This window comes from Panthera pardus, unplaced genomic scaffold (assembly GCF_024362965.1).
Source record: "Panthera pardus isolate Hobbes unplaced genomic scaffold, ASM2436296v1 HiC_scaffold_12, whole genome shotgun sequence".
Lineage (NCBI taxonomy): Eukaryota > Metazoa > Chordata > Mammalia > Carnivora > Felidae > Panthera > Panthera pardus.
The window spans coordinates 16,760,062-16,774,402 of NW_026526677.1; the positions used below are offsets into that span (position 1 = coordinate 16,760,062).

Sequence of the window (14,341 nt, forward strand, 5' to 3'; positions counted from 1 at the left end):
CCACCTGAATGTTAGGAAGTAGGCCTGGAGTCTCAGAAAGGGGTGGGAAGTGTGGTGTGATTGTGGAAGATGAGCAGGTAGGGCGTCAGGAAGTTACCTCCCCAGTCCATCTGACCCCTTCCTTCCTTCCTTGTCTTGTTCCTTGGGGAGTGGGTGTGAAGCCAGCTTTCTGACATCTTCCAGGCTTGGACGTGTGAATGGTCACTCTCCATGTTGTAAGTGTGCCCCATTCCAACTGGCCACCAAGTGCTGTATCCTATGACCAAGGCCTCTTCTGTCCCCAGAATGGAGGGGACCGTGGTGAAAGCAGTGTGGGCTTTAGAATCAGACCTGATTCAGTGTGGGCTTTAGAATCAGTCCCATCACCCCTCCCACCAGCTCCAAATGGTAACAGCCATATAATCAGCCCACATGAGACTGTCTCCTTATTTCTCTAAGGATCAGAAATGATGCACACAGGATGTAACAGTGAGTGCTCAGTGGTGATCAGAATGACCGTCGTTTCACAGAGGAATGAGATGGTCCCAATTTTGTGGAGCAGCTGGGATTGGAAACCTCATGTGACCGTTTGCTTCTCTTGGCCCTCCTGTTGGCCTGAAAGACTTGGCTATTTCCACCTGCCACCCAATCCTATAGAGGCTAGGAAATATCCAGTTTTCCCTTCCTCTCCTGAGCAGGTTTTGCTGTGCTTTTAAAGATTAAGATGGTAAAATTTAAGTTATGTGTATTTTACCACAAGTTAAAGATAATGGTTTGTCACTTGTAGGGCAGACCAGAATTTCACTTGGCATGATGGTCAAGGTCAAGTTCCACCTGTCTGCTGCCTGCCTGTTGATTGCAATCAGGTTATGGTGGCCTCAGCTGAGCCTGTTCTTTTTTCTCCTCGTTGCCTGCTCTGGCTGGGGGAGCCAGGGCAGAATTGCAGGATCAAGCTGTGGTGTTAAGATGCTGGTTAAAAACACAGGCACCGAGCTGCAGGAAGCTAGTCCCATTGCACAACTGGCCCTCACCCAGTTAGTCCAACGGAAGGCACTGGCAGCCTCTCTCACTGGCTCTGTTCAGCTCTATGCTGGGTGACTGTTTGGAACAGAGGGACAGTATCCTAGGGAAACTATGAGAGGGGAGCCAGAGACCAAGAGAGTTGTTCACTTGGGCTGGGCTCCTGGCAGGGCCTCTGAGTGACGCAAAAGCCAGTTTACTGCTGCCTTGGCAACAGCAGGTCTCTGGGGGCAGGGTGTAGGGAGATGCTTTAAAGGGGTAGGACACCATCATGAGACATGGGGCAACTGAACGCTTTTAGTTTGCTTTTGGGGGGGATCCCAACTGAAGGTAAAGACACTAGGGACAGCCTTTTCACCATTTCTGATGTGGGTTCGGTGACTGTCCCAACTGGCTGCACAGTCAGGTATCATGGCGAGTATCATGTGCAGTTAACTAACAAGCTAGGGCTCCGAGGGCCCATAACCATGGCAGTGGGCAGCCTCATTCTTTTCAGCCATAGTTTGCGCTAAATTTAGAATTTTCTAACCATTTACTGCCCTGGCTTCAGCCTGAAGGGTGTAGGGAGGCAACCCACACAACAGTTGCCTAGGTCAGGCAGTTAGTCCCTTGCTTCTAGAACCATTTCTGCCTCTGCGATACTGGCTCTACCTCTCGCTCCCATCCCCCAGTGCAGTCACAAGTTAGGAGGCAGGAGCCAGCTTTACCAGGGCTGAGATGTGTGCTACAGAAGCACACAGGGGGCCAGGCAGGAATAATGTCCGCGGGGTTCTTCTACTTGTCATGGCTCCTTAGAGACCACACCAGGGCCTCGCTCAAGCTGTCAGATCGGAGCAGCTAAACAAACTTGACGGGCCCTTGACTTCCCTATATTTCATTCAACCCCTTCCCCTGTCTGGTTTGCTCAGCCACAATTCCTCCTAGATCAGCAAACAGATACCGGGCAGCTTGGGAAGCCCCACATTCCCTGTCTGCTTCTACTGGAAACATGGCGGAGACCTGCCAGCTGTTTCTCACTCTGAGCCTCCAGGCTGAGTGCTGGGCTGGGCTGGGCTGTGTAGGGGGCAAGAAAGAGCTGATAGTGATGCCATGGCCACACTTCAGATGCATGTCAACTTCATGCACGTTACCTCACTGACTATTCACAGATAAGCCCTCAAAATGGGAACAGTACAGCCAAGGAAAATGAGACTCCAAGCAGTTTCCTGACTGGCCCCAAGGTTGCACAGCTGCTCGGTGGCCAAGCCCCAAGACAAAACAGCCTGCCTGACTCCAAAGCCACTCTGCACTTCATATCTACTGCTCTTTCCCCACTCCCATGGAGGGGGCCCGTCAGGGACCAGGATCTTCACAGAAGTGGGATGGGGTGGGTTATGTTTTTACAAAACTTGTAGGACAGGAGGCTGTAAAGTACAGAAAAAATTTATTGGAAATTTCTTGAATACATTTTAAAGTATAGCTCAATATTTCCAAACAAGGTGGGATGGAGGCGGGGGAGGGACTCTGTCACCTGGAGATGGGTGACGGGTCCCAGCCCTGTCCCAGGGGGTGCTGCAGGAGTCAGTCTAGGGCTCATCCCTGTCACTGTATGGGGCTGAGGGGCAAGGGCCAGCCTTGACAGTTGCTCTGCTCCTCCCAGGCTCAGCTCAGGTCTTAGCCTCCCTGCCCTTTCACTGATGGGGGTCCTAAAGGAAAGGCTGCTGCCTGCAAAGGCCAACAATTAGGAGCCAAAGAGGAAAATAGCTAACAGGCCGTTCAGTGCTCAGCCTCAGGAGGAGGACAGCGGCTGAGATATTGTGGCAGGATGGGGCTGAGGGCATGGGCAATCAACAGCTTACCAGGGCTTCACCCTTCTCAGCACTGGGGCCTTGGGAGTAAGTCTGGATTGGTTTAGCAGGCCATGGGTGCACACTGGCCCAGATAGGAGGGCCATTTGTACACCACTGCTGGGAACATTTCTTTGTGGCAGCAGAATGCATGCAACAGGGGCAGAAGGGCTCCAACTGCCTGAGACGGCATCAGAGCCCACTCCAGCCCTCAGAACTCAGTCTTGTAGGTGGGACCAGTGTCACATGCATTTACTAACAAGCAGTTAAGGACCACCTGCTCCATTGCAGAACAGCTGCTGCCAATGAATAGCCCAGGTGGGCCAGGAGGAAAGGGGTGGGCCTTGTTTTCCTTGGCCAGGACTGCCAGTTAGGCTGGGAGAGGGACAGATGGTAGGTGGGTGAGGCTAGGCACTTGACTTACTCAAGTAATGATACCTAAAAGGTTAAGTCAATCATATGCCTAGCTTTGGTTTCTCAACAAGGAACCAATCCAGCCAGGAAACCTCAGGGTGGTGTGCAGACCCTGGGATTAAAGAAAGGTGGTGGCCAGGCCCAGGAGGAAGGAGGAAAAGGCCCATAACCCAGCCCTGAGAAACAGGAACAAGCGCCCCCAGAAGGAGGGGCCCCTCCAGCCCTCCCCGTGGCCACAGCGGGGCACATACAATGCACTGTATGTGCATGGTACAACTCTAGCGAGTTGTACACACAGAGTTGTACACATTTAGCACCCAAGATTTCCTGGGCTGCCAGAATGGAGTCAGTTACTCTGCAGAAGCTGGGAGAGATTCAAGACTCTCACCAGGCATATGTAGGAGTCAAAGGTAAAGCCTGTCGTCAGTTCAAGTGCAGCAATTCTGGGAGGTTCTGTCGCCCCCAGCCAGCCCTATTCTTGGATCCCACCTTGTGTAAATAGGAAGTAAGACCCTCACAGCAGCAACCCAGAAGCTGAGGAACCTCCACAGGAAGAGGCCCTACTCCAGGAAGAGGCCCTCCACCTTCCCCAAGTGAAAACATCCTAACCTGAAACATATTTTCTCTATAAAATATCTGATTTCTCTGAAAGTAATAAATATTTACCATGTTTTTTAACCAAGGAGCAGCAACAGGGGGGAAAAGGAGAGAAAAAATTTTTGCTGTGACTCCCAATGACAGAATCCTGGAGACGCAAGATTCTGGTTTCCATGGAGCTGAGGAGCTGCACAGGCAGCCACCAGGGCTGCTCGACCCTCTGCTGAGGGATGGGCTAGCACAACCCTCAAGGGTGGGAATGGCTGACTTTGGAGTTCTCGCCACCTTGGGCAGGAGGCCTGTCATATTGCCAAAAGTATAGGCACAGGGGCGGAGAGAGGGAGAGAAGAAGACACCAAACCAAAAAGGGCAAAAAAAAAAAAAAAAAAAAAAAAAAAAAAAAGAAAAGAAAAAAAAGAGCCTGAAGGAGGCCTTCCTTCTTCCTCCCGGTACTGTCTCCTTCCTCTTTCTGCCTCCACACCAGGCTCTGGGCCACCAGTTGGAATGTCAAGTGGTTGACAGTAATGGCAGGTGGACAAGGGGCCAGCTGCAGGGTGGACCCAGGGCAGGGGGTGGGCAGGAAGAACGGGATGACAGCCTTTGTGAAGCAGTTGCTGATGGGCGGCGTAAGCAGACGACCTCAAGGGCCCTTTTGTTAAAAAGCATCTTCCAATCTTCAAGACCAAGGGGTGAGTCCTCTCAAATGCTATCACTGGGCTTGACTGCCGCCATGGAGTCTCCAGGAGGTGCAAGAACAGAGACTTCTGGGTCCCCATGGGGGAAACCAGCCTTTCCTCCACCTGGAGCAAGATGAGGGATGGGAGCAGCTGATGAGAGGGAGGCTCTGGCTCCTGGGACCACAAAAAGGGGATGCTGCTGGTACTTGAGGACACCAACTTTTACTGCAGAGTTTCTACAAAGGCATCAAATTCTCGGACATTCTTCTCGTGCACAGCCAGCTTCTCTGGTAGTGAGTCCTGTACCGGGAGGGGAGAGAAGAGCTGCTTACTCAGGTAGGGTCTTGAAGAGGCAGCTAGCCCAGGCACCTGAGCTGAAGACAGGGGTGCAGCACAGAGCTCGGCTCAGCAGTGCTGGCCGGTAGAGCAGGAGATGCAGGACAGTGGGGCAGGCACTGGACAGAGGGCTTGTGTCCAGCAGGGTTTGTGGGGGGTCAGGGGCTTTGGCAGAACAGTCTAGAGAATGCAAGCAGGCCACACACTAAATGAGCTAGAAAAGGACCATGCCAACAACAGGATGACACAGAGAAATAGACGTGAAGTATCTTTGGCACAGATCAGACTAACACCAGAATAAAACAGTAGGCTTAGCATGCTACAGATTGAAGCTTACAAGAGGTTTCTTCATGGCCTGAGCTGGGCACCAGAATCCTCTGGGGGCACATGAACAAGGTAGTCCCAATCAGGCTCCCAAGAGATTCTGACTCAGCAGGTCTGTGGTGAGGCCTATGAATCTGTATCTTTACATCAGTTGAGGAAGGGGTGAGTTAGAGAGTTGAGAGAAAACAGTAACAGGAGAAGAAAACAGAACCTGAGGAGTTAAGTTTAACTGCCCTCCAGTATCAAGTATTAATAAAAATTTGACCCTAATCAGGTGCTCTGTCTCCACTGATGAATTTGCATCTGAAGATCGGAATCATCACAGACAGATTTCCTGGCAGGCATGAGGTGCGGTTAAAAGCTTAACATTAGGAGCGCCTGGGTGGCTCAGTTGGTTAAGCGTCTGACTTTGGCTCAGGTCATGCTCTCACGGTTCGTGAGTTTGAGACCCTCGTCGGGCTTGCTGCTGTCAACACAACACATTCCCACCTCAGGCAGAGGGACCCTGACATCTTGTGGCATTACAGTAAGCGGCTAGTTAGGTTTTAACAGGAAACATGGAGACCAGCAAAGGGGGGGTGAGAGACAGCTAGAGGGAGAGTCAGAGGCCTATCCTGGCTGGCAGCATTCCAAAAACAGTCACAAGAAGCCAGGTCAAACCAGACAGGCCAAATACAAAGAAGGCCAGAGTCCCTGGCCAAGGGAGAAAAGGTATGAAACCCTGCTCCCAAAGACATCCTCTTTCCAAGTAATAAATATTCCATCCCTGGTTAACAGCTGTAAGATTAGAGACTCAGAGGTGCCTGGGTGGCTCAGGTGGTTAAACATCTGACTCTTGATCTCAGCTCAGGTCTTGATCTCCAGGGAATGAGTTCAAGCTCTGTGTTGGGCCCTGCACTGGGCCTGAAGCCTACTTAAAAAAAAAAAAAAAAAAAAAAAAAAAAAAAAAGCTAGAGACCCAAACCCTGGAGTGCACAGCTCTCCTTTGAACTCGCTCATTCTCACATCTGGAGAGTGTCCTCCAATAAATTCTCCACTTACACTGCTCAACCACTGTGTCTGGTCCATCTTTGAATTCTTTTTTTGCAACAAGACTAAGAGCCTCCAGCGACATCCCAGTGACTCAGTGGAGTCAGGCTCGGTGGAGGCGTCGGGGGCCAGGGGTCTCCCTAGTCCACTGGCAACAGTGGCATAGGGCACCAAGGCATGCCTCTGCCCTTCGGACACAGGAAATACACAAAGCAGAGATGTGGTAATTACAGCCAGTATCAGGACATCTGGCTAAACACAAGAACCACTAGCTGAGTCAGGAAGGAGCTCTCCGAGGAAAGGGTAAGAACACCAATACTCAGGACCTTGCGTTTCTTCTGCCTGACAAGCTGAACAGCCAAATGCAAGAGCTACGGGAGCCGCTTGGCTTAGTGGCAGCAGCAAGCAGAAGACATCAGGCACCGAACGGCAGGAATGTGTAAGTAATGCTGCGCATGCACAGAAGAGGAGGAAGTCAGCGCAAGCAAGTTCAACATAATGACTGCCAGACACAATGCAAATCTCGAGTGTGATCAACAGAACATAATGATCTAAAGTGTCTCTTTCCTGTTACATAGAGGATGGGAGGTGTGGGAGTGGGGGGAGTAACACGAAGAAACTTCTAGGCTTTTGGAGCAGGAATGGCCATCAAAAGAGGAGAGGAGGTCAGAGGATGAGGTACGGCAGGGGAAGGAGTTTTCATACCAAGTCCTCAGCCATGGACTGTGCCCCGATATCTATGGAGAGGCTGCTCAGCTGAGGGGGATTTTGAAATTCACGATAGAAGGTCCCCAAATCCATCGGAAGAATGTCATCTTTAGAAAAAGCCGGTTTCTTCGAAAACAAGACAGACTCAGTTTAGCTTGCCTTAGATCACAAAGGAAAATCAGGGGAGAGAAGCTATGAATGACCCTCTTCCCTTCCAGTAATCATCAAAGAAAGGGTTCCTCCAGGCTCATCTTTGGAAGAGGAATCGTTATACCCTTCTCTTCTGGGCAGCTGAACCCTACCTCTGGTGATAACACCCCTCTCCCCTGGGAAGGTTTATGTCCCCTTCCCTTAAATTCCTTTCCTTAGCAAAAGGCCATCCAATCAGGCAGGAATAGGACCTACAGGGATACACCTGGCAAATACCCATTTAGAGTTGAATTTCAACCAATAACATGGCACAAAACGCCTTCTTGTTCATGGACCTTCAAATGTGTCCCCAAGCAGGATATGAGGGCAGGTTCCCCATATGAACTGCACAGCCAAGTGCCCACCTGTCCCATCCCCACTGTCTATACCAGGCCATCTGATCCTTGTGAAGGATGTCCTGTCCAAGGGCCCTGGATGCTTCTAGGTTTATCTACCCTATGGCAGCAAAGGTCAAGAAAGGTGATGGTAACTTACGAAGTCGATCATAACAAAGTCATCGTGGGTATTGCCACTGCTACCCCCACTGGAGCCATCAGAGTGCAGGCTGCCCTGGAGAGGAGATTCAGTCTCTGGGGAATCTGGAGGATTCACCTGTTTCAGAATAAGGTGGAGGTAGGGGCTGGTTCCATGCACAGGTGCAAGTTGTTGTTAATAATCAAGGGTTTTGTAAGAGACCCAACAATGGCTGAAAATGTGTTAAGACCAAGAGCATGGTTGGCTGATGGTCTGTGGAGGAACAGTAACTCGCCCAGGAAGATGATAAGCACAACACCATCTTACCATCAAAGGGGGACTCACCATGGGATCGGCATCCTCCAACTCCAAATTCTTGGGAGCAAACATGGCAAAGGGTATGTCCAAACTGGTCAGGGTCACCTGAAGAGACAGAAATGTTACTGCCCATCCCTGCCCCAGCCTACAGGCTTCCTCAGAGGCGGCCAGAAGCCTGCACGTTCAGTAGATTAGCACACCCACGCTGCCCATGCTGATCTCAGGTTCCTGTCGGAGAACCCCAAATCTCCTCCGCCTCCCACCATACACCCACAGCACAAACAGGGGTAGGATTCCCAAGACCCCGGGAAGCAACTTTGAAAGCCTGACCCACAGTGACTCAGTAACAACCAACGGTTGTGCACTGGCAGAGCTGGGGAGGAACTTCCTATTTTGAGTAAGGCTGAGGCACGGACACTTCAGTGCAATGTGTCTGTACCAAATGGTGCCTAGTCTCCTTCTCCTTTGGGAGGCTTAAAAGATCACAGAACAACAGTCTGAACTTCTCCTGGAGGGGTGTCACAGGTTATTAACCCTCTTCACAAAAAATTCACACACACACACACACACACACACACAATTTTAGGGGTCACACAGACCCCAGGTTAAGAGCCCTGCCCCTAAGGGCTCAGACATTCTCACAGGTGGCAGTGCCAGAAAAATCACCTGGTTGATGGGCTTGTTGACAAAAGCCCCCACTTTTCGGACAAAGATGGTTTCCAAGACATCATGGGGGGAAGCCCGGCCCTCACTGCTGTTTGATACAGTTTCAGTATCCTCACTGGAGAAGAAAGATAGTGTTGTTACTCTGGCACAGCAGAGCCTACTTGGCTCCCCATAAACCCACTGTCCAGCATAGGACTGGCCACTGGCCCACCAACATGGGAAATGGCAAGGAGCTCAAGGTGGGGAGGAGAACTGTGCAGTCTAAGCGGACTCTTGGACACCAGCCAGCAAGGAAGACCAGCACTGAGGAAAGGCCTGAGCTTTGACGACCAACATTAAGAACCCCTCACCTTACAGAGATAGGTTCCTCTATCTCTAGCTATCCCAGACATGCCCCAGGAATCAAGGCTCAGAAAACTAGAGTGTAAAATGACTACCAGGATCTTCCTTTGATTATCTGACAGGGGGAGGGATAAAAGGATGGAAGTTTGGGAAACCAGGAATGAAAGTATTTTTCCTGATGGTGGCACAAAAATATCTTCTCAAATAATTTCCCTCCCACTGCTCCACTGTGGGAATGAAAATTTTTTTTTCTATTATCCCAAAGTTCATTTAGGATGCAGTGGGGCAATCCACATCATCATCTCTGGGGCCTTGTGGTCAAAGGAGGGCAGGGCAGGACAGCCTCATCTTCCCACGGGAGAGCTCGGAGTATAGGAACAAGGAGCTCAGCTTGCGCCCAGCCATTTTGTGAGCTGAGTGCTCTTTGGCAAATCACTTAACCCTCTGAGATCCTCTCATCTTTGAAACAGCAGTGACAGTGGTGATTTGTGCAGAGTGGGATTATGAAAACTTTCATGTTCTACCTAACCAATGTCTCCTTAATTTGAAATCTACAGAACTAATCACTTCTGTGATCAGAAAAGACAAACATTTTAAGAAAATTTTAATGAGGAAAGCAGTTATTTCTAAAGAATCTCCAGGAGATACTAACATAGCAGACAGAAAAAAAAAAAAAATCAATCCTAACTACCACCATAGATACAGTATGGCCCCAAACGTCAGGATTATAGCAAACACCCTGCTCTGGTCCTCAGGAAACACTGAAGGTGGACCCCAAGGGAATAAATCTTGGGGTAAAATAAAAAACATATCTGAAAGGTCCCTTCAGTGGATGAAGGTGCTAAGAACTAGGCCCCTGTTGTTGGCTGTAACAGCAAACCCAGGGCAGCTTCCTTACATACCAGCTGCAATATGTTGAGAACTTTAAGAGTTCCACATTTGGGGCATAAATGTCAAGCCCGAGGCAATGGTGAAAGCTACTATTTACTGACAACGGATAAGCACGTGTGTTGGGGGGGATGGGCCCCTACTGACCCGAGCAGTCAACACGTGAACCCACCTGCTGGAAGGTGTGGCAGCACAGCGGGCCCCATCAGAAGGGGTGTAGGTCGCCAATCTCTCCTGGTCGGCCTGAGCACCGTGTGCAGGCTGGTTGGGAGCGAGGGGTACCCCACCTTCCTTCCCAGGAACCATGAGCTTTGGGGGGAAATGGAAAAATACCGCGAATAATGGCAGTGTCAGGCAGAAGGGGATCCAGTCCTAGCATCATGGTAGCTGCTTTTGAGCTTTTCCACCACCAATGCTGCCACCAAGTGGGCAGGAAACCTTGGATCTGTGTCCTCTCTGGGACTCCACTAAGGGGAGACATGCATGGTAAGGAGGACAGAGGAAAGGAAAGAGAGGGAGAAAACACTAGAAGCCCTTCTTTCCTTTCGGAACTCTCGGAGGCCCTTCGTCTCGGAGTCACCTCTGGTCCTCTAAAGTTACAGAAGAGCTTTGCTTCAGAGCACTTAGAATGACACTGGGGTCTCAAGAGGCCCCTCAACTGCCTCAGGGCAGGGGAGGTAGCACAGGAACCCCCAGGGTCTTCCCCATCTTGAAAAATACCTGGTGAGGGTGTGTGGCGTTTAAGCCAGCAGCAAACACTACTGGGTAAGCCAGGTCAGCTGATCCAACGCCCAGGGCAGCAGGCTGATAGGAAAGGCGAGAGCTTGAGAGCTAAGCAAGAGAAAAAACAAAGAGGGGCAGAGGAAAGGAGGAGGAAAAACGAGGCAATCCTAGATTATGACTAATGATGAAGATCGTGGAGAAGTAAGGAATAGATCCCAGCCCACATCCTCACAGTGCAGGGGGCCTGACATAAGGGTTAAAGATAGACCAGGCCATCACTTTTTAGCTAAGAAAACAGACTTGTTTGCAGTGGGATTGAGATTCCCGGGCCTGCAGCCTTCCAAAGGCCTCAAATGAGTTCCCTGCTCCCTTTTCCCAGGGACTCAGCTGTTTAGTAGGTTTCCGGCCCAGCAGATTGTGGAATATGAGCCCAGGCAGAACCTGCAGCCAGTCATTGGTTTCTCCCAGGTCATTCTATTTTCTCCTTTGTCCTTGAGGTCCCTTTGAAACAGAAGGCATCTTCTCTAATCATACCCTCTATCACCCCTCGGAATGGGAGGGTTCCTATTTATATTGAAAAAGAAAGAATGACACTCTTGGATTGTTTATTTGGAAATAAGATATAAATAACTCCATGTATTTTTTACATCAATGGCAGAGGATGGGCAAACGAGAAATCCTATTTTGGGCTGCTGTGCTATGGCTGCGTCCTGTTAAGAATCAATTACCAAGCCTCAAATAACCCCCAGAACAGTTGGGGACTTTTACATAACTATACCCTGTACTTTATTTATAATTTTTAAATAAAAAGATGCCGAGGCACCTGGGTGGCTCAGTCGGTTAAGCATCCGACGTTGGCTCAGGTCATGATCTCACGATTTGTGAGTTCAGGCCCCGTGTCAGGCTCTGTGCTGACAGCTCAGAGCCTGGAGCCTGCTTCAGATTCTGTGTCTCCCTCTCTCTCTCTGTCCCTCCCCCGCTCGCGCTCACTCTCTCTGTCAAAAATAAATACACATTAAAAAATTTTTCAAATAAAAAGATGCCATCTGCTTATATCCCCTTCTCCCAGTATGGACTCACTTGATGGGAAAAGGCCAGTCCTGCCATGGGGACCCTCAGAGTGTCCGTCACCACAGGAGTAGGGGTCTGAAAATGTGCCTTTGTGACAGTAAACACACACTGTGCACAGATACACACAGAGACAGGAGAAACAAAAAGAAAAAAGAAAAGGGACTTGAGAAAGAAGTGAAAAAAACTCCGGAAGGGGCGGCAGCAACAGGGGCTGAAATGCACACTGGAAGTCAGGAATGAAGTGGGGAGAAAGCTGCATGGATGCCTTCCTAAAAGGGCAGCCTGGAAGGGTCTGAAGAAGAGACATTTGTCCCAAGGGGCTCCACTGCATGCTTGTCTCCTTGATGAGCAGGTGGAAAACAAAGTTGAGTCAAGCTGGTTTGACTTGGCAAAACAGGGAAACCTGCACCAAGCATTAGTGTGTCCTTAGTCAAAAGCAGGTGGAAGGGTGTTAGAGAGTGGTCTCCAGCAGGAAGGGCCCAAGAGCAGGTGCAAGGCATGCTGAGGATGAATGAAGATGTTGAGGTTATAATGCTAGACTGAAGGCCTTTTGCTGGGGACCCAGGATCTGCAGGGGCAGGTTGAAACAACTGACATTTGTTGGCTGGAACTTGAAGATGCTCAGGTACCCACCTGCATACTTTACTATACCATCCCAGGCAGGATAAAGGGGTGTGTACAGGTGTTGGCGTGTGTGTGTGTGTGTTTTACAGCCCCAGATGGTGAAGGACAACTTGATGCAGTAAAAGCTGGAGCACTTTCAAAACTCTTAGATTTCAAAGCTAATTATGATTATTTCGGGTCTTGCTGTTCCATGTCTTACCAATTAGCTAGTCAGTGCTTAGAACTGGAGGTTGGACCTGAAATCACAGTAGCAGGTTCAGGGTCACAACTATTTCTTGACTCAACTCTGTGCCCACATGACACAATGGTCCTTATTTTGTGGGGAAAACAAACACCACATTAACATGCATTTACTGGACTCTAGCAAAAAGCTAGAAGTTGTTGAACAATGACGCAATTCCCTAGGCTAAATCAAGGAAGAAACCATTTCAACACTTACAGGAATGAGACCTGCTGGCAAAGGATTTTCTCTCTCTGTTCTACCATTAAGGTTCAAAATGAATACTGCTGCACCAAACCGTACCAGCCTTGACTAGAGGTACTCAGAGGGTAGTGACAGGGCTCACCCATGGGATGCTCAGTGTTGATAAGAACTTGGCATGATCTACTTTCAAACTGTGACAAGACACAGCAGGCAACTGATACCATGAGAAAGATAGGCTCCTCTTACGTAGGTCAACCAACCGTGCAAACATGAGATCAGGAACTACTTAACTTCCCCTTACTTTTGGGGTCGGGTCAAATTTCCACTGTATCCAAGAAAGACAAACTGATTTGTTAAGACCCAACCTCACCATCTTATCTCCCAAGTCACAATTTCATTTACTGTTTATGAATTTATCACTTGTACAATAAAACTTCAATGAACACCAAACTTGACATATTCACATTTTGATTATCTAAAAAATAATCTACTTCCATTAATGTGCTCTAGTGGGCCTTCCCCTCTTTTGTGGTCTGTATTGCTCTATGTCAGTAAGTGTTCCAGAAGCTACCCTCTCCCAGAGCAAAGGTGACACTCATGCCTACATACATTTATGGGGGACGGGGAAGGGAGTAACAGTTCTCACCGCCCCCCCCCCCCAAACTTAACTGTCTAGGCAGCTTTACAAGAACCTCCTTAGCTCTAAATTGGAACAGCAGAAATAGTAGTGAGCCATGGATTCCATAATTTCCTTTACAAAAGACATTAATCTAGCTTTTGTGTCTAACTTCTGCTTTTGAAACAGATCAGAACCATAATTTTAATCCAGTATCTCCTAAAAACTTAGAATGAAATAAATTTAAATATTTTCTTTCTTTTTTTATTTTTTTTGAGAGAGAGAGAGAGAGGGCGAGCAGAGGAGGGGCAGAGGGAGAGACAGAATCTTAAGCAGGTTCCACACCTAGCGCTTCTAAATATTTTAATTAAAAAACACAGGGGGTCCCTGAGTGGCTCAGTCAGTTAAGCGTCTGACTTCAGTACAGGTCACTATCTCACGGTTTCTGAGTTCAAGCTTCACATCAGGCTATGTGCTGTCAGCACGGAGCCTACTTTGAATCCTCTGTCTCCCTCTCTCTGCCCCTCCCTGGCTCACATGCTCTCTCTCTCTCTCTCAAAAATAAATACACATTAAAAAAAGAATGGTTTCCAAAAAAACCCACAGAAAATAAAAATTTATGTATGGGTAGTGAATTAATTTGTTGGGCTTCCCAAATAAAATGGTGAAAGGCAGAGGTGCCTGGGTGGCTTAGTCAGTTGAGTGTCCAACTCTTGATTTCAGTTCAGGTCATGATCTCACGGTTGTGGGATCAAGCTATGCATGAGCACTCCATGCTCAGCATGGAGACTGCTTGAGATTTTCTTTCTCTCCCTCTACGCCTCCCCCCCACTTGTGTGCTCTCCAAGAAAACAAACAAATAAACAAAACCCTAAAAATTTCAATCAATAAAGTGTAAAATAAAAAAATGGTGAAAGGGGATAATCTGGGACTAATTCAGAGGAACACAGAACTGAATTGGGTCTAGAAGTAAGTGTCTAACGTGAGAGTCAGAGAGGAGAGGAGTGACAGAGACGAAGAGAAGGCAGACCAGCTAGTTGCAAAGCCATGAGGTGGGAGATGGATGAGTCGGGGTGGAAGGGAAGAAACACACCCT

At 49.0% G+C, this 14,341-nt stretch overlaps 1 protein-coding gene across 9 annotated transcripts in view; it reads right to left on the reverse strand.

The window, feature by feature from the left end:
- Nucleotides 1-2,405: 2,405 nt before the first annotated feature.
- The window catches only part of ATG13 (autophagy related 13), a 53,199-nt gene continuing 41,263 nt past the window's right edge, over nt 2,406-14,341 (reverse strand). For 3 of the 9 annotated variants that reach the window (XM_019412323.2, XM_019412324.2, XM_019412322.2), the window contains 8 exons: nt 11,591-11,689; nt 10,508-10,618; nt 9,960-10,096; nt 8,558-8,672; nt 7,919-7,996; nt 7,595-7,711; nt 6,908-7,036; nt 2,406-4,813 (listed from right to left, as the gene is read on the reverse strand). In XM_019412323.2, the coding sequence (XP_019267868.1) occupies nt 4,736-4,813; nt 6,908-7,036; nt 7,595-7,711; nt 7,919-7,996; nt 8,558-8,672; nt 9,960-10,096; nt 10,508-10,618; nt 11,591-11,689 (864 nt within the window). In that variant the 3' untranslated portion in view covers nt 2,406-4,735. The remainder of the gene's footprint in view (nt 4,814-6,907; nt 7,037-7,594; nt 7,712-7,918; nt 7,997-8,557; nt 8,673-9,959; nt 10,097-10,507; nt 10,619-11,590; nt 11,690-14,341) is intronic. The other 6 variants (XM_019412326.2, XM_019412325.2, XM_019412328.2 and 3 more) reach the window with 6 other exon arrangements.